Source organism: Toxorhynchites rutilus, chromosome 2 (assembly GCF_029784135.1).
Source record: "Toxorhynchites rutilus septentrionalis strain SRP chromosome 2, ASM2978413v1, whole genome shotgun sequence".
Lineage (NCBI taxonomy): Eukaryota > Metazoa > Arthropoda > Insecta > Diptera > Culicidae > Toxorhynchites > Toxorhynchites rutilus.
Genome location: NC_073745.1, coordinates 33,994,259 through 34,018,067, shown reverse-complemented (window position 1 = coordinate 34,018,067; position 23,809 = coordinate 33,994,259). Strand labels below are relative to the sequence as shown.

Below are 23,809 nucleotides of genomic sequence, written 5' to 3'. Positions count from 1 at the left end.
ATTTTTCTTCCTCCCAGCTTAAGATATGGATGCCCGATGAGAGAGAGCATAGTCGTATCGAGTCGTGTTGATGCGAGGGGTCGCAGGGGGTGTACCCTCTGAGCACACGTACTCACGACGGTCATGATAGTCACATCATGTATCACCGAATTCCATTAGGCTGGTAGACACGGAATGTCTCAGCGCCTAATAGAGTTATTGTTTTAGGAGGGTTGCGGAGAAATGTGCCCATCGTCGTCTCCGGAAGTGTTGACAATTCGTTTCACTTAGACCACACTTGGGGTTTTGGGTGAAATTTTTGATAATTAGGTCCCCCTACGGTGTGTTATTAGGACGTATATTTGAAAAAAAAACATTTTCATCCAGATTTCAGGTGAGGTGTTTGTCACAGAAACATACAGTTCTCTTCCTGTCTTCCGGTGTCTAATTTGTCGAACACCTGTGATTATGATGCGATCTTTTGATCTCATCGAGATGAATATTTTTGAGTTTGAGCAGAAATGAGGGGCTCAGAAGGAAAAGGGTGTAATTGACTTGATCGATTTATCTTCATCAACTTTTTCTTTAGTTAATAACTCAACTGTAAAAACGTTCCAAATTGAGTTTGCTATAGGATCGATGGTGTCAATTATACCCTTTTCATTTTGAGCCCCTCAACTGGAATTGTTTGCAACGGAAAACTCACAAAAAGAAGCATGAAGAGAGATATTTTGAAATAGGAAAAAAAATATTTTTAAATGAAAAAGTTCATTTCTCGATAAAATATAATGACACAATAGTGTCAAGTAGGTTTAAATAGTTATTATTTTTTACCATGGACGGGAACGAGGATGTTCCTCTTTACCCGACTATTGAAATGTTGTATATGATACCATACCTCGCACCCCCTTTCCCTGCTCATCCTTCAGAAAATGCTCAATGTTTAACTCCTGATGAAAACGCTCCACCAATTTCATCTAATTCAAAACTTCCCCGATCCAAAGCTTACCCCGAAAACAAGACTGGGTCTCAAACTATCATGAAAACCTTCCCCGGCCCCAAAAACCCCTACATACCAATTTTCATGTCGATCGGTTCATTACTTTTCGATATATATATATATATATATATATATATATATATATATATATATATATATATATATATATAGCAAATTATTTTTATTTTATTGTCATGACTCTGTAAACATATTTTTTTATCCTATTTGTTTTTTTATTTAGGCTCAGAGCCGAGTTTTAATTAAGTACATGTACATTAGGGTGGCAGCGAAAATGCTCATAACATACCATAATTTAAGGGTGCCTCAAAGCGCTCAAAGTTTTGATTTTTTGATCCTCAAAAGTCTTCCAAAGGGGAAGTAAAGGAAATTTGGAAAATTGAAATTTTTTTCGATGCCGAATGTCTTAAAAATGCATGAAAGGTCGTCGAGATCTGTTGTCATCCCGACAAAAAAAAATTTGGCCGAAAATCGACCTTTTGGGACTGAGAGGCAATGAAGGTACGGAAAAAAAGTAAATATCCAATTTAAAGAACCGACCATGTACATTTTGTTTATTGGTCCAAAAAAATTACCTGTGCAAAATTCAGCTCAATCGGACATTATTTAAGGGGTGCCTCAAAGCGCGATTTTTTCAACCTCGAAAATCTTCCAAGGGGCCGAAAATCGACTTTTAGGAACTTAGCCGGAGTGGCCAAAAAATCACAACTTTGAGTGCTTTGAGGCACCCCTAAATCATGTTCGATTGAGCTGAAATTTCGCACAGGTCATTTTTTTGGATCGATAAACAAAATGTACATGGTCGCTTTTCGAAATTCGATGATGATTTTTTTCCATCAATCCACCCTAATGTACATGTTTATGGTTCTATAAATTGTAAATTACGCAGTAGTAATAGCCATTAAGGTAAATTACAATATAGTAGACATTTAGGCGTAAGGGTATTCTTTCAGTTCTTGCATTGTTCAGACCGGACTGCGGAAACAGTTGATATTAATCATTGTTATTAATAGCACAACAACCCGATGTTTCTTGCAGAGCAGAGCAGTTGAATTGATGAATCGATCTGCATCGCTAATGACTATTGCGTGGACGTAGTAACACAAAAATGGTCAGTTGAGGGCCCTGAGTTTGAACTAACGATCGATCGCTTAGTAAGCAAACGCGCAGCCAAGTGACTACAAAGACCCCCTACTGTAAAAAATAGATGATAACTAATTTAGTCTGATAAATAAACGTTTTTGGGAAAAAAAAGAATGTACATTCCCCATGTTTTGGCAACATCGTCCCACAATATTCAACACAAACACACTCATATACACCCTCCGTAACCGAGATGACACAGGGGGTAACGAAAATCGTGCCGCATTGCACAAGTGTCGCTACTTCTAATCCCCCGGAATGTCGGAAAACTCATCTAATTTACGAGCGATGGAGAGAAGTGCACGTCCTGGCGCGCTTGGTGCTCCTCTAATGGCAGTTCTATCCGCCCCAATGCAAATACACCACCGTTTCTTTCCCCAACCCTACTTTATCTGCGTTAGCAGATCTGAATGATTAAAATCCCATTTTTCTCACTCTTCTTCTCTTTCTCTCTCGGTTCTTTTGCAGCTTCGTCTCGGCGACATCTACCACCTGGCTCGGTCGGCAATGACCGGCAAAACGCTGCCTAGCGGCTGGTGGCCTCACGAAGCCACCCGACGGCTGGTAGTCCTGTTCGTGGCCACCGTGGCACTCCTGTTCGCCCGATTGCAAATTATGGGCTCGCAGCTTCCGGTCTTTACGAGGTAAGTGCATTAATTATCCGGCGCCGTCGTCCCTAGTCTCTCGGCAGGCGCACGCATTGGTCCGAGTTAGTCATTGGGTGCAGCACACAGTCTGCCACCGATGTAACAACACGGCAAACTGGTCCATCTAGGGGAAACATGCATGCTGGTGATGCTGCTGATGCCGATTTTCACGTGTGATTTGATTAATTACAGAATGGGGCGCACTGATCCAGGTGTATGCGGGAGAGGAGAACTTTTGAAATGTTGGCTCGGTTCGACCGAATCCGGAATCCAATTTGCGAAGCCCGTCGTGACTGTTGCTGGTGGTTGGTTGGGATTAGAGTTCTACGACGAACGATGAGGGGATTTTGGAGCAGTCTGCAGGAAATGTTATTCATAGTTTTAATCATCTCGTTATTACCTTTGGGGGAATCCGGTGATGAGCTCTGAATAACTTTGTTTGTCTATATTTTGTTGACCGGCAAGGGATGTTTTGCAAGCCTAGGTAACAGGTGGTTCCTAGAAGTCGAAAGTTACAGCTTCGTCTGTATGAAATTGACTCGGACTCCCGACTCAGATTCTTGATTTTAGATTCAAGATTCAGATCAGAACTTTCAGATTTCTGATTTCTATTTCAAATTTCATAATCAAATTTTAGATTACAAATTTTTGATACCTGATCTGAATGAAGGAATCCAGTTTCTTAATTTTATTACACGTTTAGTTTCTAGAGAGATATTTTGATTCTAAATAAAGATTTATGGGTACAAGGTGATGGTTTCATATCCGTGTTTCGGAGACAGATTGAAAATGCATGCTTCAATCCATTTGGAAAATATCAACTTCTTTGTATAGAATGTAATCAATACCATCAGACATCTGATCCACACAATACACTTATCAAGAAAAAAGAGAAGCAACATAAAACATCAAAAAAGTTTAGGGATTTTAGAAGGCTGTAACCTGACAATTGAATAGAGTCCCGTTGCTATCGTTGTCAGTTCCCTAAACCTTTCCGTCGTAATCACATTACGACCATTTTACAGAATGATAAAAAAGGATGCTGAAACCGCATGTTTAACATTTACTCAAATGCCATTCACGCGATACAAATTTGTTAAAATGTAGCATTTACCGGAATGAAGCAGGGAGAAAAAATTAAAAAAAGGTTAGATAATGATTTTTGTCAAATATTTTGATAACAAATAACATCAGATCAATACAACGTGATAGAGCAACAGGCATATGAAGTAAAATAGAAAAATGGTTAAAATTGATCGAAATTGGAAAATAACGCGAGAAACTTCGCTGTTTAAATTGTAGTAATTATTGTAGGCAATTTTTCCTTGCTGTTCTCGAGATTGTGAGGCCATTTATACATTACCATGCTTTGGAATATTTCGTCGACAATATAGTAGAAAAAACAAATCAAAACATAAAAAGAAAACAGTATGTAAAGAGTGTATCTCAAATAAGTTGATGTTTGATTTTTTTTTATAAATAATATCAAACCTTTTTTTCAATAAAATTACTTTGAAAGAAAATTATTACAAAAATAAAATTATTTTTTTTGAAAAAAAAATTTTTTTATATAGGATACTTTTATATAGGCGATAGGAAATTGCGTTATGGAGGGGGAGGTGGGAGGCGGTCCAAAATCCGGATTTTTTGCGTTACGTAATTTGTGCACGACGCCTCTCTGGAAAAATATATTTTTCTAAAATAAAACATTTGTAAAAATATATCTGGAAAAGTGACATTTTTGTAAAATATCCAGGAATTAATTTTTTTTTCCTGCGAGATCCTCTGGCCAGTGTGTCGGTTCGCTGCATGATGCAATGTCATAGCCAGAGTCAGTGATAACGTTGTATAATACGCGACCACGAGAGGTAATCAGCCTTGATCCCCAAAAGGTGTGTTTTGGGTTGAAGTCACCAGCGACGATAAATCGGTGCCCTTGGAGTGAGAAGAAGTCTTTCAGTTCCTCTTCCGAAGGGTGGTGGTTCGGTGAAGAGTAGAGTGCTGTTAGTACTAATTTCTCTGATTTACTCTCGATGCACACAGCCGCTGCTTGGATATTTAGGGTACTGTGACGGTGCCATAAATAGTGTGGAATATCTCGTTTGATGAGGACCGCAGCCCCTCCTCTTGCTGACCCGTGCGGGTGATTTGTAACATAGAAATCATATCCCGTGACTCTGATGTTGTAGTGATCCGTCAGATGAGTTTTATTGATGAGAAAAACGTCAATGTCGTGTTGGTTCAAGAATAGTTTTATTTCATTTAAATGGTTATGTATCCCGTTTGCATTCCAATAGCAGATTTTCAAAAAAAAATATTTTGAAAAATGCAATTTTTGGATGAAAAATAAAATTTTATTAATTGTGATAGACGCGTAGAAATATTTCCTATCAATTGATAGAAACATCTTTCAGATCTGTTAAGAAATGTTCGAATTATAAGCATTCGAAATACGGGTAGGGTTAGCACTCAAGTCGGCTGAACAAATGTATGGGAAAAAAGGAAGTTCTTCCAGTTTTCATGAATTTAAACCGTTTAGAGATAAGTGAATAGTAATGTATAGCATATCAAACAAATCTTAGAGAATTTCCGATTCAATTGGTATGTAAATAACGAGAATTCGTTCACAGTGAAAATAGTTATTAACGTTAACATTATTTCATAAAAACGTGACCTGTTTTCTGATTTGGCACCCTTCATGAAAGACGTAGTTCAACGTCAAAAACAAAATAACTGAGTGGGAACTGGGCCTTTGTCCATGGCAGTCCTCGTTGTCAGTGGTACCTATTCAGTTCATGGAGTCGGTGCTTAAATGCAGACGCAGTAGAGGCAAATTGAAAATAGACGATTAATTCATTGAAACTAGCGGACATGAAGCGCACTGAGTCATGTAGTCTGTATATTGTGTTCCGGGGCTCAAGCAGCAGGAAAGTCCGTTGGCGAAGCAATCGTTCAGGGGCGAAAATGTTGAGTTGCCCTAACAGTCCAGATGCGTCAACGTCACCGTTTACAATTTTTGCGATAAACACAGCATGAGCAATGCTCCGTTTCTGCTGCAATGCCTGTGTCTTATATTTGCTTTATACTTTTATTCAAAAAAGGTTTTATTCATTTCTCGTCACTCCACGCGTGCATCCGCGTCGAGTGTCATACAAGAACTGTCTTAATGCTAGTTACATGTGTCTTAAGCTAACTTAGCCAACAGTTTGTGGAGAGTTTCATTGGGAGGAGCCAAGTCGATTTCAAAGGGGAATAGCCAATCAATCGAATGCAGTGTTCGATGTGAATGGTGTCAAGAAATAAAATTGCTTACTGCGCTCATAAGCGCGCATATCGATTTCATGGGAAATCGTAAAGTGTCACGACGACTTTGTGTACGGTCGCGTATTTAATCAGAATAGAACTGGGTTTGTTTTGGTTTCTGGTTTATTGCCTTTAGCTGCGCGCGACATGATGTAAGGGTGCATTCATATCGCCCGCGCATGTTGGCATGGACGAATGTGGGAGAAAAACAATTAACGAAATAATGCAGTTGCGCTTGAGGAATGTTTCGTGGGAATCGTAAATTGAAGTGACCACGCATGAGTCATTTATTTTGAAACAATCAACTGCTTATGAGGAGAAGGATAATTTGTATATTGGGAGTTTTAAGATGGACTTTGGAACGGGGTTTGAAATCATACTACACCATCCCTCTTTAAGAGAATGATGTAATGCAATGGAATCATTCTTAGTATTCAGATTATGGATTAATTATTCCTTGGCTTCTCTCAATGTTACAAATATTTTATAGACTTTTTATAGGTTTCTAAACTTTTTATTTTCCAAAGCTGTTGGTATATTGTAAACAATGGTATGTGGTTTTGTATAATATTGGTAATTTGATATATTTCTAAAGATTTCTATAAATAATTGTAATATAATTGGTTTTTGCGAATGAAGTAACTTCTCTAAAAATGAATGTTGTTTGATTCTATATTTTTATCAATCTGTTTTTGTGTACTGTCTGTGTATGTTCTGTTTTGGGGTTCTGAATCCTGCAGTTTGTATCTAGTATTTCTTGAACTATATATGGTCCGTCATAGAATGGATCAAGTTTTCTTCTGTTTTCTATTTTTAGATAAACTTTGTCGTTTACTGTTAAATGAATTGGATTAATGACATTTTCTGAGTTTTTTGCTCTTTGAATTTTCTGCTCAATTAATTTGGTTCTTGCTATTTCATTAGATCGTTGTAATTTAAATTTTAGTTCTTTACTATATTGTTCAAAATTATATATTGGTTCAGTTCCTTTTTCAAATAATTCTTGTGGTAATTTAGCTTTAGTTCCAAAAATTAATTCATGAGGGGTAAATTCATGGTGTGAATGTGGGGTTGTGTTATAATTGAAAGCATAGAATTTTAACCATTCATCCCAATCCGATTGATGTTCGTTAACGAAAGATCTCAGGTATTCATTTAAACATCTGTGATTTCTCTCCAAAGAACCAATCGTCTGAGGGTGATAGGCTGTACTAAATTTTTGTTCAATTTTAAGCATTTCACAGATCTGTTCAAAGACTTCGTTATTATACTCAGTTCCTTGATCAGAACGTAAAGTTAAAAATGTTCCGTAAGTTAAAATAAAATTGTCTACTAATGCTTTAGCAATTACGTTTGCTTCTTTAGTAGGTACTGGAATTAATACGACATATTTCGTTAAATCGCATTGAATACTAACTACATATCTATTGTTGTTGTTACTTTTTGGTAATGGTCCAACTGTATCTATTGAAATACTTTCGAATGGGTGATTTGGTGTTGTAGTAACTACTTGTTTTTCTTTTGTATGCTTTATGACTTTGTTTCGTTTGCATAATTCACAGGCCTTGATGAATTCTGCAATCGATCTTTTCATATTGCTCCAATTATACACTTCTCTAATTTGAAGGTACAACTTATGTTGACCAATGTGACCTCCTGTAGGGGTGTTATGGTAATCATTCAATACTTTTTGGATGTCTTTTATTTTTGTTAAAAACATTGGTGGATTGTAAATAATAATTTCTATTGAATACACTTGAGTATTCGCTAATATTTTAAAGTTTTCAATTGATATCATTTTAAATATTTCGTCTTTTGTCGACAGCGCTAATTTCTTTTGGTTCATTTTAATCATTGTTCCTTCTATTTTCAGAAGTGCAGATTCTAATGTCTGACTTCCATGTAAAATTTGTTGATGCACTTGGGCAATAATTTTATTGTTTTTCTTTAAATAAAATATCATTCCATATTTGTCGACGCGTGTTTCGAGTTTAATTAATTTCTTCGTTTCTGATGGATTATTTGTCATGTACGTAGAGAAGTGATCAGTTTCTCGTGGTACAGAAATTTGATTATCAGATGTTTTCATATTTGAATTATTTTTCGAATTACGAGTCATCGCTCTTGTGCTTACTCCTAATATATTTAAATTTTTTAATTCATCAGAGGAGGTTACTATTCTTGATAAAGCATCTGCTCCTACATTTGATTTTCCTGCTATGTATTCAATTGTAAAGTCATATTCTTCTAAATCAAGACGCATTCTAGTTAATTTTGAAGTTGGATTTTTCATACCGAATAAGAAAACTAACGGTCTATGATCCGTTTGTACTAAAAATTTTCTACCGTACAGGTAAGGTTTGAAGTAATTAATAGCCCAATGTATGGCTGTTAATTCTTTTAGAATCACTGGTTTATTCTTTTCACCAGGTGTAAAAGTTTTGCTTGCAAAAGCTATTGGTAAATTTCCATGTTGTGTTTGTTGAGACAATACAGCTCCACAACCTATATCTGAAGCATCTGTTGTTAATATAAATTGCTTCGTAAAATCTGGATATTGTAATAATCTTGGTGACATTAATGAATTTCTTAGGGTGTTGAATGCATTTTGACAACTATTGGTCCATATAAATTGTGAATTTTTCTTCAATAGTTGATTAAGGGGATTTGCTATTAATGCAAAATTTGGTACGAATTTACGATAATAATTACAAAATGCAACGAATCTTCTAACTTCGTCTGCATTTTTAGGAACTGGATAATTTTGAATAGTTGAAAATTTGGAATCATCTGGTAACATGCCATATTCTGTTATTTTATGACCTAGAAAGGTAACTTCAGTGCTAAAAAATTTGCATTTCTGCGCATTTAGCTTCAAATTGTAATATCTTAATCTTTCAAAAACTTGATTTAGATTTGAAATATGATGGTTTACAGAACATCCTACGACTATAATATCGTCGATGTAAATGAAAGCTAATTCTGGGGTTAAACCAGCCATTGCAATTGTCATCATACGTTGAAAACTGTTTGGACTTATATTCAATCCAAACGGTAATCTTGTATATTGATAATGTCCGTTTTGTGTTGAAAATGCCGTAAATTTTCTAGACTCATTGTCCAAAGGTATTTGATGAAAACCTGACATGAGATCTAATGTTGAAAAATATTTTGCTCTGCCAAGTTGATCTAAAATATCGTCAATTCTTGGTAGAGGAAATTTGTCTGCTAAAATTTTTTTATTTAGTTGTCTAAAATCAACGACTAAACGCCATTTTTTGTCATTATTTTGGGATTTTTTCGGTACTAGAAGTATAGGAGAGTTGTATGGTGAAACTGAAGGTTCCACTATATTACTCTCTAACATTTTGTTTACCTGTTGATTAATTTCGGTTTGTTGCGCATGAATCGTCTTGTAATTAGGAATATATACAGGAACTTTATCACTTAGAACAATGTTCTGTGAATAGAAATTGTTTTGAGTAACATCCTCCTCTGGAAGACAAAATATGTCTTGATAATCATTAATTAATTTTTTAAATTTATCTTTAGCATATGGAGGAATTTTGTCCGTGTTTATGCTTTTAAAAATCTCTTCGGATCTCTTATTATTAATATTTTTGGTATTTACATTAAGAATAGAATAATCGTTTAAAATACTTAATGTAGGCTTAAATTTAGAATAATGTATGTACAAAGGTTTATTCGTAGTATTTACAAATTTTACATAAGGCTTTAAAGGTGAAATTATAGTGTTACCACAGAAAACTCCTGGGTAAATTTCTTCTGAATGGACTACCATATCCTCTCTAATGTTTAAATATGGTATCCTTCTGATAACTTCACTACGACTTGGTAGCATGAAGCCTTCATTTAAGTTGTCTTCTATTGGTACTGAAATTTGTATATTGGCTATATTAAATGTAAGTAGCCAATGTTCATAATCTATTAAACATTTATAATTTATTAAAAAATCTCGACCTAGAATACCATCAGCCGTAATTGGTAAGTCTGCGGTAACTAGGTGAAAATCGTGATTTAAAGTTAATGTATTATTAAAGCATAAAGATGTATTTGTTAAACCTAATGTTTCTACACTATTTTCCGTAATGCCGGTTAATTTAATCTTATTGTTAGTATTTACATGTTGATTTGGGAGAATATTTCGTGCTTTGAACAACGAAATATCTGCACCGGTGTCAATGATCAAGTTGCATATTTTATTTCCAGTCATGTGCACTTTGACTTGGATAAAATTTGATGCATTTAAATTTAATGTCAAAATCGGTATGCCTGTCCGTAACAATTGTTCAGTTAGTCGACATCTGTTAGCAATTGTTACTGGTTGGCTAAAAAATAATCGGTATTTGCTTGATTGTTCCCATTATTTGCAATATTGTTGTTGAACGGTACCATAGCTTGGCAAGTATTATCTGATTCGTTTTGTGGGTGAAATCCATTATTGTTTGCATGATTATTCTGTCGAGGAATGTCTTGCTGATTTGCTACGTACATTCTCACTGGTACATTATTTCTATTGAAATTTCTGTTAACGTTTCTGTTTTGATTTTGATTGAAATTTCGTTGAAAAGGGTATTGTTGTAAATTTTGATTGAAATTTGGTTGTTGTCGGGAATTTTGGATTGAATTTCTATTAGTAGGATACTGATGGTTAATGGGATATTGTCGGTTGAGGTTTCTATTGAGGTTATTTGGATATCTTGCTTGATATCTTCCATGGAAATAATTTCTTTGATTATTTCTTTCATAAACCATAGGGTTTCTGTAATTGAAATTTCGGTTTGTGTTATAATGATTTGGTTGTCTAGCCTTAATCGACTGCAGTACGACTGCGTTTGAATCAGTATTGTCCTTTTCATTTTCTACCATTACGTTGATGGCCTCTTGTAAATTGTCGAATTTGCCAATTTTCAGCATCATTTTGGTCTCTCTGTTGAGTGTTTCTTTGATAAGTGTTTTGATCGCTACCTTTTGAGACATTTTCCTTGCGACTGTGTCGGGAATTTGTTCTCTTATATAGGTATCTTTGAGCTTATCTGTCAATTCATCGAGTTGTTTAGTGAATTTCTCGATTTCATTTGTCGATTTGAGTCTCAAATTCATCAGATTAGCTAAGGCTATGTCTGAATTTGATTTCTCTTCGCAATTTGTTTGGATTTTTGCGACTATTTCGTCATAATCCGTTGGAGATATTGAGAATAAATTTCTCGCTTTTCCAGTTAATTTTGTTAGTATAATTTGAATTGCGGCTGCTTTGCTTTCGATTGGAACTATGGTCTTTGCCAAGTTCACCGCGTCTATAAATGATTTAACACCACTTGCGTTTCCGTCATAAGTGGGTATCAGCGTTGCTAATTCAGCGGCTGTTTTAATATTAAGAGCCATGTTGGATACTTTGTGTATTTTAATATACCAAATTAAAATTTTTGTCAATATTTTAAATTTAATTTTTCTTTGTTTTAAATTAATTTCACTTTTCACTCTCAATAGTGAATCGTCAGTGCTTAATTTATAGGGTTTTAGTAAACCACTTGATTTACCAAGTGTCTCTGGTTCACTATCGTATTCCCTTTGTATTACTTCTGATTCATCTAAAATTTTGATGGCCTTCTGATATATTTGTTTCAGTGCACCATAAGTTTCAACTTCGTCATTCCAGACTGAAGCTCCAAGTCTATACTCGAAAGATTTTAGTATTGTTCGATATTTGGCTAAGTTTTCTTGTAACTGTTGCCTTTTGACTTCAATATTATGTAAAGTTCTTGGTCTGTTTTTATTTTTATTCAAATTCTGATATCCCTTTTTCAGATATGATTCAATTTCTTTGAGTTGTTCCATTTAGGAAGACTCATTTTTATTCATAAATTCTCAGAATTTTATCTTTTCGGACTAATGATAAGAACAAATTTGCGAAAAAATATATATATATTATTTTATTGATCATTTTTCATTTGCCTTCTATTCCTTTTTGCTTCGGCCAATCTTTGTCGTCTTCTCTCTTTCTGGCCGGGAAGTTTTAGCCACGTAATCGGATCACATCCGGGTAATTCATCTATTCTGTCTAGTAATTCTTCATACGATTCGAGTTTAGTATTTTCTCCAAATACTACTATATCAGGTGCGAAAGCTCCTTCGCCCTTTCCTTTGCTTACATCGGCTAATAATTTCAGAAAATCTTCAAAATCGTCTTTAATCATTTTTATAAGATTTTTGAAGTAGAGGTAAAAAAAAATAATATATAATTTTCGTTATATTATTTTCTTATGATATTATTTCTTTGCTGTAATTTTTGTATATTAAGTTATTCTATTAGCGGCCATTCATATATAGTCTAAAGCTTTAGGCAATTGATGCCATAGTTTGTGCCGACTGTGCAGCTTTCAGTGCTTCTTTACGTACACACTGCTTATAATTCTTGTATAGTTTAATGAAAGCAAATATTAATAAAATCGCAAGTATAATCCATAATAATAACTCTTGCGTTTCGTGGAATAAAGTGTGTTGTTCCACGTGGTTTAGGATATTTACTTGTGGGTCTCCTGTATTTTGAATAGTTTTCTTGTCAAACAGGCCCATTTCTACTTTCTCGAAGCATATTCAATTAATTACATGCATTGTTTTTCATTATGCATTATACATTATAGTCATTGGTAAATGTATCGAAATTTATTGTTTCTATACCGAATATATTATTATCAAAACTCATTATTTGGAAATAATTTTTATAAATACTTTGTAACCGAGGGTATGTAATTCGAACACTTCATAAAGAAACATATAATCATTCTAGCCTATGCGTTCAGTTCGATAAGTGCTGTACGTTTTATTTTGATATACATCAGTTTCAATTGCTTACTTCATATCGTCGGTTTCATTCCAGATTTAGCTCCTTCTGCTCTCTGTTGGTCCCGCCTGTCAGTTCCTTATTGCTGACAATGGTCTCGCCTTCCGATGTTCCTGCTTCTGTTCATTTATCTTCGCGTTACACTTTCCGCTGCTGCTCTTGCTGTTTCTCCTTATTAAGGTTAACTTTTCATTTTATTCACATGGGAAAATAAGTTGTCTCTGTTGATTTTCTCCCAGCACTTTTGGTTTGATCTTCATTGAAATTATTTTCGTAAGGAGTTTTTTTTTTATTTTGTTTCCCTCCTATTCAGTGTCAGTATTTATATTACACCGCTTTTCTGGCACTTTTCCGATCACATTGTTTGTAACACTTTTTGAATTTCTCCCAGCACTATTTGTTTAGATTTCGCTATTGTTCCAATGTTTGCTGTTCGAATTATCACTCGCCTGTTGGCACGACACTTAATATTCACTATTTAAGCTTGTCCAGTTGTCCATAATAAATATATATTTCATATATATTTTTTTTTTTCAGTCCGCGCTAAAGTTGATTACACAAACTTCGGGGATTTTTCTCCCTTTCCTTAACTTTTCTTCTCATACTTTTATTTTGGCTTTTCCATTGAGCTGTGGCGGTAATTGCACTCAAGTTTACCACTCGCCATGTAATTATATAGTTTATATTGTAATGCCAATAATATTGTTCACATCACCAATATTGTTCATCACACGCGGCCTTGTACTTATTTTCAATATTCTTCACATAAATCACTTCCGAAGATTGCAGGTTTAATTTCACGGTCGCCATGTCTTATATTTGCTTTATACTTTTATTCAAAAAAGGTTTTATTCATTTCTCGTCACTCCACGCGTGCATCCGCGTCGAGTGTCATACAAGAACTGTCTTAATGCTAGTTACATGTGTCTTAAGCTAACTTAGCCAACAGTTTGTGGAGAGTTTCATTGGGAGGAGCCAAGTCGATTTCAAAGGGGAATAGCCAATCAATCGAATGCAGTGTTCGATGTGAATGGTGTCAAGAAATAAAATTGCTTACTGCGCTCATAAGCGCGCATATCGATTTCATGGGAAATCGTAAAGTGTCACGACGACTTTGTGTACGGTCGCGTATTTAATCAGAATAGAACTGGGTTTGTTTTGGTTTCTGGTTTATTGCCTTTAGCTGCGCGCGACATGATGTAAGGGTGCATTCATATCGCCCGCGCATGTTGGCATGGACGAATGTGGGAGAAAAACAATTAACGAAATAATGCAGTTGCGCTTGAGGAATGTTTCGTGGGAATCGTAAATTGAAGTGACCACGCATGAGTCATTTATTTTGAAACAATCAACTGCTTATGAGGAGAAGGATAATTTGTATATTGGGAGTTTTAAGATGGACTTTGGAACGGGGTTTGAAATCATACTACACCTGCAATCCCAGTAATCTGCTCGTTAATGGAAATTGAGGGCCCACATTGCTCCCTAGTGGCACGCCTGACGGGCTCGAAAATTGTTCTGATCTTTTCGATCCAATGTTAACGGTGAGCATACGATTCGTGAGGTATGATTCGAACCAGCTGACAAAATCCGCGGACACACCGATTCGTCCTAATCTTTCCATTTGTATTCCGTGGTCAACTCTATCAAATGCTGAATTCAAGTCTGTGTAAACGGTGTCGACTTGAGCACCAGCATCAATGTTTCTTATGCAAAACGAGGCAAACTGAGCCAGGTTCGTGGTAGTCGATCTTTTGGGGTAAAATCCATGTTGATCTGTGGCAATGTCGATCACCTTTTTTGAACACAGGAAACATGATTAATATCTTCCAACGTGTGGGAAAGCAATGTACTGAGCAATATCCGCGGCCTTCATATACTTTACGAATTTCTTCTATCAATCGGTGCACTTGTTCAATAGTGCCATGTTTTGCTCTGAATCCGAATTGGTGATTCGGCATTAATCTTTCAATCTCGGGCGCTGATTTTATTAGGATGATTTTTTCGAACACTTTTGAGAAGATTGGAAGGATGCTGATAGGTCTATAAGATTCCACTTTCTGTGCGTCTTTACCTGGCTTAGGAATCATGATGATGGTCGAAATTTTCCATGCTTGTGGTAAATATCCTATATGGGTCATTGCGTTGAAAATTCTCGTGAGATTGCTAGGTCAGGTAGTTCCTTGATCATATTTCCGTTGATGTGGTCGATACCGGGTGACTTTTTCACATTGATATGATTTTTGATAACATGTCTCACCAGCCGATGTTCGTAGTAGCAGAAAATTTGTTTATTTGTTTATTTGTTTGAGTTTAAATTCATCTGACAACATCGTCTTAATGAAATAAAATACTTAAAAGTTAAAAACACATTAATACATGATATTAAGCACATTAGAATTCTCGATCCTGTTTCTGAAGCGTTGTGAAGGTTCTCCGAAATCAAAAAATTGTTCTACTAATGAAAATGTCCAGGAATTCAAAAACATATATGAGATAAGGTTTTTCTAATACAGGGTGGACTCGATTATATACAGTCTCCGATTTCTTCGACTGAAAAGTTCATAAGGTTGACGTCTAGATGGCGTCTCTGGCAAAAATCTACTTGACTATCACAAAGCACCATCTTTACGTGTCAAAATTTGACAGCAATCGGTCGATTGGTTCGTGAGTTACAGCATTGAGAGTGAATCAACTTTTGTTATTGTGAAAAAAATGGGAAAATCACAAATCAATGGAAACGATGGCAAAATTGCATGAATTGGGCTTCGAATTGCTTCCGCATCCACCGTATTCTTAAGATTTGGCCCCAGCGACTATTTTCTGTTCGCAGACCTGAAGAGAATGCTCGCTGACAAGAAAATTAAGACCGATGATGAAGTGGTTACCAAAACTGAGACCTATTTTGGAAAAACCGAAAGAGTACAATCGTATCGCTATAATCGCTGTATCACCTTCGAAGACAATTATGTTGAATAATAAAATTGAATTTTACGAAAAAAAAAAACAGTTTTACTGTGTTACCTTATAGACTTGTCAGCCGAACTGTTTTAATCGAGTAAAAAATATTTTTTTCTTATTTGTTATTTATAATTATATTTTTCGTTTTTTGAATATAAACGAAGAACCTAATTTTTTATTCATCCCTTTAAAATCATAAAATACCTTTCTCACAAAAAAAAACTGAATTATTTCAGGGGGTGATAGCGGATCATATTTGACGGAACAAATTCTTTCACGCATCTGTTCGAATTTCAACAATGATAGAGTTATTGAACTTTTTCTCTGTTTCGAGCTCTGTTTGCCTCAAACTGGCTCTAATTCAAAAATTACGCTACGTAATATAATTTTGTTGCTTCCATTCGAAAGATGAGAAAATTTAATACATGATGCAGTTGTGAAATTTTCAAATTAGTGGATTTAAGTAACATTTTAGAAGTGAAAAATTTAAATGTTAGAGGTTCTCAAGGTGTTATTCTCAATGTTATACAAAAAATACATAATAACATGATTTTTTCTATGCACCAACCAAAGCTTTCTAATTGCTCTACAATTCGTTTTTTGACACTATCTTTTTTAGTTTCGCTGCAATATCATTTTAAACAATTTCTGGTGAATCTTCAACTAGAATCTACCAAAATCACGATATTTTGTTTTCAACTGTATATAACGGAGTCTAAAATTGTACATAATCGATTCATATATAATCGAGTCTGTATATAATTGAGTCCGACCTGTATTGACAGCTGAACTCTGAAAACTGAAAGCTGAAACCACAAAAAAAAAACTGTTTTGAAGTTTTCGTCTCGTTCCGAAAAGTAGTCATTTGAGATGCAGTTTAATATTTTTTCTAGAAAAAGTTTATCTAAATATCTTTTATCATGTTCTATGCTTTGCTATGTACTATTATGCAAACCACTGTAAACAAATGATTATTTGTATTTGATTTGAATGAATTTCAAGTTTTATTTACCCAGTGTATCAATTAAGTTACAGGCGTTGTAACGAAAATGAACTTTTAAACAAGTTGCACTGTGCGGCTCAAATAAAACAACATTTATGACGACATTAGTGTCAGTCGAACAACTTCAACCGAAGCTTCAAACGACATTTCTCAAAATGAGCTAGAAGACTTAATCAATGTAAAAAAGTGTATCGAAACTGGAGTGAACTACTATAGATCAGGGCCCGAAATCTTCGAAGGTGAAAAATGAGGACCGACTCTACTCTCAGCAACTTTGCTTCGACTAGAACTGCTTCGGCAATCGCCACCAACAAAAAGTAACTTGACTAGAAAATTAATTGACTAGCGAGGATGACTAGTGAACTAGTCCAGTCAGTGGTTATTTTAGCTGACTCGACTAATGAATACAAATCTGCCTCTTCATTCAACTGTCTTCAATCCACATTTCCATTTCCTCCTGACACTAATTCATACCCGCGTACACAATCTTATTTTTACCATATAAAGAGGAACGAAAACATGATTTCTGATGCAGAAAAGAAGTTACTCCATCAATGGACGGTTTATTGTCTACCCATCGTGAACTCAAACCAACGAACTTAGACATCTATCAAGTATGCTATAAAGGTCCTCGCGTTAGTATTAGTTAGTATTAGGCGTGCAAAATAGCGCACACACACTGCATACTGTAATTTTCGTGAACGATAGAAAAGAATCTAGCTCACCTGTAGCGTATGTCAAACCACGTTGAACTCAAACATCGATGGATGCACATGTACATGGGAGAGAGAAAAGAGAAACGAATTCATTTTGGAGGAAGTCACTTCAAAATGCGATGAAGACAATTTGAGTGGGTAGAATGAATTGATATAGTCGAGTCGGTAGAGGGAGATAGCGACTGAACGCCCGACTGACTGTTCGTTTTGGCGGAGAAACTGTGTGAGGATGCTAAAAGTCATTACTAATTGACTATGGATATAGTCAGTCAATTAGTCAGCTGACTATTCTCAGTTGACTATGACTATGCAGAGCCCTGCTATAGATAATAAAATAACACATATTATCCCATTATGGCCCAGGTGAACCTTAATTTTTGTGAAAAATGAAAAGTCACAACGTTTCAAACAAGGTTAACACGGCTGATTGTTTGGGACCTATAGTCGATATTTGACATACGAACAGTAACGCATCATTGAGTAGAAGAGCCCAACTTTTTGAATTGATATATTCGGGAGGAATTCTGAAACAATTTTGAAAGGCTATACACCCCATTAAGTTCGTAATAATCAATGTATCAGTAAAAGTTTGTAATGTATGTACAAGTGGCCCCCTAGTTGCTGAAATAGTTTGAGACCGGAGCCTCATTGACACACTTGGTTTGAATTCCATCTAGAAAAAAATTTAAAAAATCTTCAAACAATGAAGGGTATTTGTGTAGATGCAATTAACTAAAGGGTGTGTCACATCAAATTGCATCACGGAAAAAACGCTGTAGAAATTCGCCCAGTAGACCGATCCTTTTGAAAAGTTTAGACAGTAAAATAAAAACTATTAAACAACTTTTGGCATTTTCTTTTTATTCATACTTCGAGCCCAAGCCCGTATGCTCGCACCTTCCTCTTTACCCCGTCCATAAGGTTCTGTACAACGTCAGGTTGTAGTTTTTTTTTAACAGAAATCCATTTTCTCTTGAAGTCCGCCTCCGATTTGACAACTTTTGAGTTCTTCCGGAGGGCCTGCTTCATAATCGCCCAATATTTCTCTATTGGGCGAAGCTCCGGCGCGTTGGGCGGGTTCATTTCCTTTGGCACGAAGGTGACCCCGTTGGCTTCGTACCACTCCAACACGTCCTTTGAATAGTGGCACGAAGCGAGATCCGGCCAGAAGATGGTCGGGCCCTCGTGCTGCTTCAATAGTGGTAGTAAGCGCTTCTGTAGGCACTCCTTAAGGTAAACCTGCCCGTTTACCGTGCCGGTCATCACGAAGGGGGCGCTCCGCTTTCCGCAAGAGCAGATCGCTTGCCACACCATGTACTTTTTGGCAAACTTGGATAGTTTCTGCTTGCGAATCTCCTCCGGAACGCTGAATTTGTCCTCTGCGGAGAAGAACAACAGGCCCGGCAGCTGACGAAAGTCCGCTTTGACGTAGGTTTCGTCGTCCATTACCAGGCAATGCGGCTTCGTCAGCATTTCGGTGTACAGCTTCCGGGCTCGCGTCTTCCCCACCATGTTTTGCCTTTCGTCTCGGTTAGGAGCCTTCTGAACCTTGTATGTACGCAGGCCTTCCCGCTGCTTGGTCCGCTGGACGAATGAACTTGACAAATTCAGCTTATTGGCGACATCCCGGACCGAACTTCTCGGATCACGTCTAAACTGCTTAACTACGCGCTTGTGATCTTTTTCACTGACGGAGCATCCATTTTTGCCGTTCTTCACCTTCCGGTCGATGGTTAGGTTCTCGAAGTATCGTTTTAGTACTCTGCTGACCGTGGATTGGACGATTCCCAGCTTCTTACCGATGTCCCGATGTGACAACTCCGGATTCTCGAAATGAGTGCACAGGATTAATTCACGACGCTCTTTTTCGTTCGACGATATTTTTCCAAATTTACGAAAAATTGACAGTGAAGCATGGCCAACGTGATCTATACACTCTTATCTGATTATAAGCGAAAGCTGATGATATAATTCCTAAAAATTAAATTTCTACAGCGTTTTTTCCGTGATGCAATTTGATGTGACACACCCTTTATGTTATTAGATAACACATATCTTAATTTTTTCACAAGCTCCATATTTTGGCATATGTTAAAAAAAGAATTAGCAGTCATACATCCAACTTGAGATTTTGTTTGACTGATTCGGTAAATGACTCTAATAGCAGACAGAGACATAGATTGTGTTTCGAAAATCAGTTCCAACTTCATCATTCACGCAAGATTTATTACCTCGACTGAAGCTAAAATAGGTTCCCCAACCATATCCTGCAACGGACATCTTCCCATTCATCGTCCCTGGTTCAGGGAGCATAATTTCGAGCAGTAAATTGCGCAAAAACTCACTCTATTAGTCTATGTCAGCAAATCACGACCTGTGCATAACTTCATTGGACCGGCATCTTTCTAGTGGATGGGTTTCGGGTTTCGAATATGGAGACGAACAACTCGACGACACAACGTCTTCTTCCCACAACCGCTCGACGCGAAGGATTAACAAACGGCTCCGGTCTGTCAACTCAAGGAATGAACCGCTGTCAAGATGAAGAAAAAAAATTAAGGGTGAAGAGTATATGATTGATGAGCTTGGGAGCGCGTTTGGGTCAAAGTCCGCTCGATCCGCTCACTTGTTGGATGGCTGTCTGGCTTTCAATATATCACTTGAGAAACGCAAATGTTTGATTCAGCCTACTCGCGAGTCCACTCCTGATCGACGAACCAAATGCTTTGCCAATTGGATTGCAGCAGTCAAAAACATCACCAGCATGGAAGTGTGAGAAGTGTATTTCCTGTGAAAATGGAAAATTGCATTTAGACCGCCTGAGAGTGGTATAGCAATCCTTAACCCGTTTCGGTAAATTCCTTCAGAAGGGCAGGGGGACAGGTGTATTGCAAAATACAGTCTGTCTCATGGGTCGTTCGAAAATCCGTAACGCCTGCATTGCGCTGTCGTTGTTGTCCTCTGTGTTTCCTATCGAAGTTCCTCTCTACAATTGGGACCCCTTGTTGTTGTTGGAACCTAGCTTGCATTAATCGCAACCATAGCTGGTGAGCAGAGCCAGCACATATCCGCACCATGTACCAGCATGAATAGTCCATAAACAACAATGATATCAGATGAAAAGTGTCCAGCACTTGCCAAATGCAATTGTTGTTCCTCTCGCCCTGTTCGTGACCACATCTGGGAAACGGTTCGTATCTAATAACAAATTTAAGGTGAGCACTCCGTCTCCGTCCAGGATTTTCCGGTTCTGTTAACGGAGCGTCGGCAAAAGCTCGGGCGTGTAACTGACAGTCAGCAAGCAGCAGAATTTAATTAGGATTTTGGTCAACGTTCGAACAGTGCCCGTAACTAACTCCGCATCGTTATACATGCATTCCGTTCTTCGATCCCATGGCCTTCGGTATCATATCACAAATGGAACCTGCAATAGTTTCCCAGCTGGCTGCCTGCTGACTGATCCGGAAATGAGACTGGAAAGTAGCTCCATCTCTCTGACCGTTTCTGATTATGAGTATGACTATTGCAAGCGTGAATGAGTGATGTTGTCTGATTCGTCTAGTCTAGTGGAAAGTAGACAACCGACATCCGACCGAAGGTGTTTGTCTTCGAACACAGTTGGTAAAACATGCACTGCCGATTCAAACAATGTTGTTGATGGTTCTGATTGGGTACACGATTGAGCAAACTTCATGCATTAAGATCGACAAATCATGATGAAAGATTTCATGCAGTGTTCGGTTGTTCAAAAAATCAGTTAGAAAATAGAAGACGTAACAACAACGAAAAAGTTGCTTACATTCTTCAGAGAATTACGACATATTTGAAAGGCAATGTCGAAGAATCGTCTTTAAATTTTGTCTTTTGATTTCGTACACCGATTAGGACATAGATACTTCTCCTCCCTCTCTTAGGGAGGGCTGCCATACAAATGAAACACAAATTTCTACATTACTCGAGAATTGATCAAACAAACGAAACCAAATTAGATATATAGGGTAGCTGTACCAATTATGGAGGACATATGTCACCAACTTGCAGAAATTGGCGTATAAATACACTATTTTAGTTCAAAAGTATACGAAAGTATACTTTTTCCAGCAGTTTGAACTCTGTTTTTGAAGATTCTTACTGATATTTCGATGATTAATTGACTAAATTGTATAAAAATTATGTTTGAAAATGCCACTTCCATGTACCCATTATGGTAATAGTCGGTGTCACATGGAATAGTGTTAATAGGATTCAAATAATACTTCAGCGATAATTTTTAAATAAAACTATGCCTCTAAGTCTTATTCCTAGTATGCAATATTATGTTGTTGATTCTGAACTCGACGAAAATTATGGGAACGCAGCGCGAAGTTGAAATTATTAAGTGATTTTAGAAACGCTGTAACTTTGTGAAAAACTATCGCATGAAGATGGGATGTACATCATTTTAAAGCTTCATTCGAAGCTTCAAGTAAAATGAAAAAAATGAGATGAAAAACTTGAATGCTTCTATCTTTTTGTGTTTAGTTGTAGTGGATAACAATACTGGAAAAAATAGTTTTTTTTCTGTTTTTATTAAAAGATTTTGTGGATTAACACAGTATTTTATGACCCAGGTCAATAGTAAATCCAATTAACCTTATCAATCAGCATTCATTTGATTCCACGAACACTCTTGTAGGTCATTTTATTACAGGAAAAAGTTTTGATAGAATAAAAAATTTCCCTTTTCCTAGTGAATACTTTTTCAATAATGCGATTATTCCCAAATCAGACGACAGTTTTTAAAAATACCAATAAATTCTGTACAAGACTCATTATTTATTTTTCATTATTCGGCAATTTTTGTCTAATTTTTGCTTTTGCTCTGATCGATTCTCTTGCGATAACCATGGCCTTCCAGACATATTTTGTGCCACATAATTTCAATATGCATAGAACATCAACCAATTATTTGCATTCAAATTTAAAAAAATTAAGAACTTCCGATGATAATCTGAGAGAGTTAATTAATTAATTACAAATCAAAAACGAATTAACAAGCATAACAAGTTCCGGTTATAATTTATCTTCTGTTAATGAAAAAAATATTGTTTTTTTACTAATATCCGGTATCCGACCGGATACCATATATTGACCGGATAAGCAGGATACCGAATATCCGTCTCATCTCTAGATTAGACTGTTGTTATGTGCTTCCCGGTTGTAAAATAACTGCCTGCTCCTCGCTGCTAGGCCAACTGACAGGAGAATCACAAAGGCGTGAGGGTTGTGATGCTGTTTTCGCTTCTCTCCACAAAAACAAAGGATATTAACACATTCACCTAAGATTTAATTTCCAACAGGGTGGATCAAACAAATGTGCTTCGATCGGACATGCACAATGCTATTTCACAACACTACTGAGCATTTAAAAGCACCCTCTGATATGCAATTGCACAGCGTCAAAACGTGGGTTACAACCATAATAGCATAACGACCAAAACATAACAACGTACAACCATAATAGGAACATAGCAGATCTGCTTTTCAGCTTTGCAGCGATTTCGTACAACCATAATAGGAATAAGCAGCTTTCGATGTTGCGATAATTGGCACATAGATGTAAAATTGTACCAATTATGGTAATACAAAAATACATGTTTATTCCGATAAAATCGTATAAATTGGTCGAATCACAACATCAACAAGGTTGTGATGTATGCGTCTGCACGGCGTTTGCGTCAAAAAAGCCACTTCACAGCATAAAAATCTCATTATTTTGACAGCATATTCTTTAGCAAAATGCTAAGAAACAAGCATCAATAGGACACACTATTTTCAAACTAAATTTTTCAACAAAAAAACAATGTTTCGCATGCAATCAAGTACCAAAATCGACAAAGAAGATATTTCTGATGTTTCAAAGCCGTATTAGAGCCTTCAAAAATAAGACATGTTTTCTAAACTAATGAAAAACTCACTCGTATTACCATAATAGGTACTATTGCTATGATAGGTACTTCTACCCTAGAGGTTTTACAAATGAAACACAAATTTCTACATAACTTGAGAACTATTCAAGCAAGCGAAACCAAATTTGGCATGTGTAGGTTTTGTGCTCCCTTGGCCGAGTGGTTAGCGTCATAACTGACATGCCGGGTGTTCGGGTTCGATTCCCGTTCTGGTCGAGGGAATTTT

The 23,809-nt window shown here is 36.5% G+C and overlaps 1 protein-coding gene across 2 annotated transcripts in view; it reads left to right on the top strand.

Annotated features, from left to right (window-relative positions):
• The window catches only part of LOC129770761 (protein O-mannosyl-transferase Tmtc3-like), a 640,228-nt gene that overhangs the window by 524,497 nt on the left and 91,922 nt on the right, over positions 1-23,809 (top strand). For both annotated transcript variants that reach the window (XM_055773813.1, XM_055773812.1), the window contains exon 7: positions 2,609-2,784. In XM_055773813.1, coding sequence (XP_055629788.1) covers positions 2,609-2,784 — 176 coding nt within the window. The remainder of the gene's footprint in view (positions 1-2,608; positions 2,785-23,809) is intronic.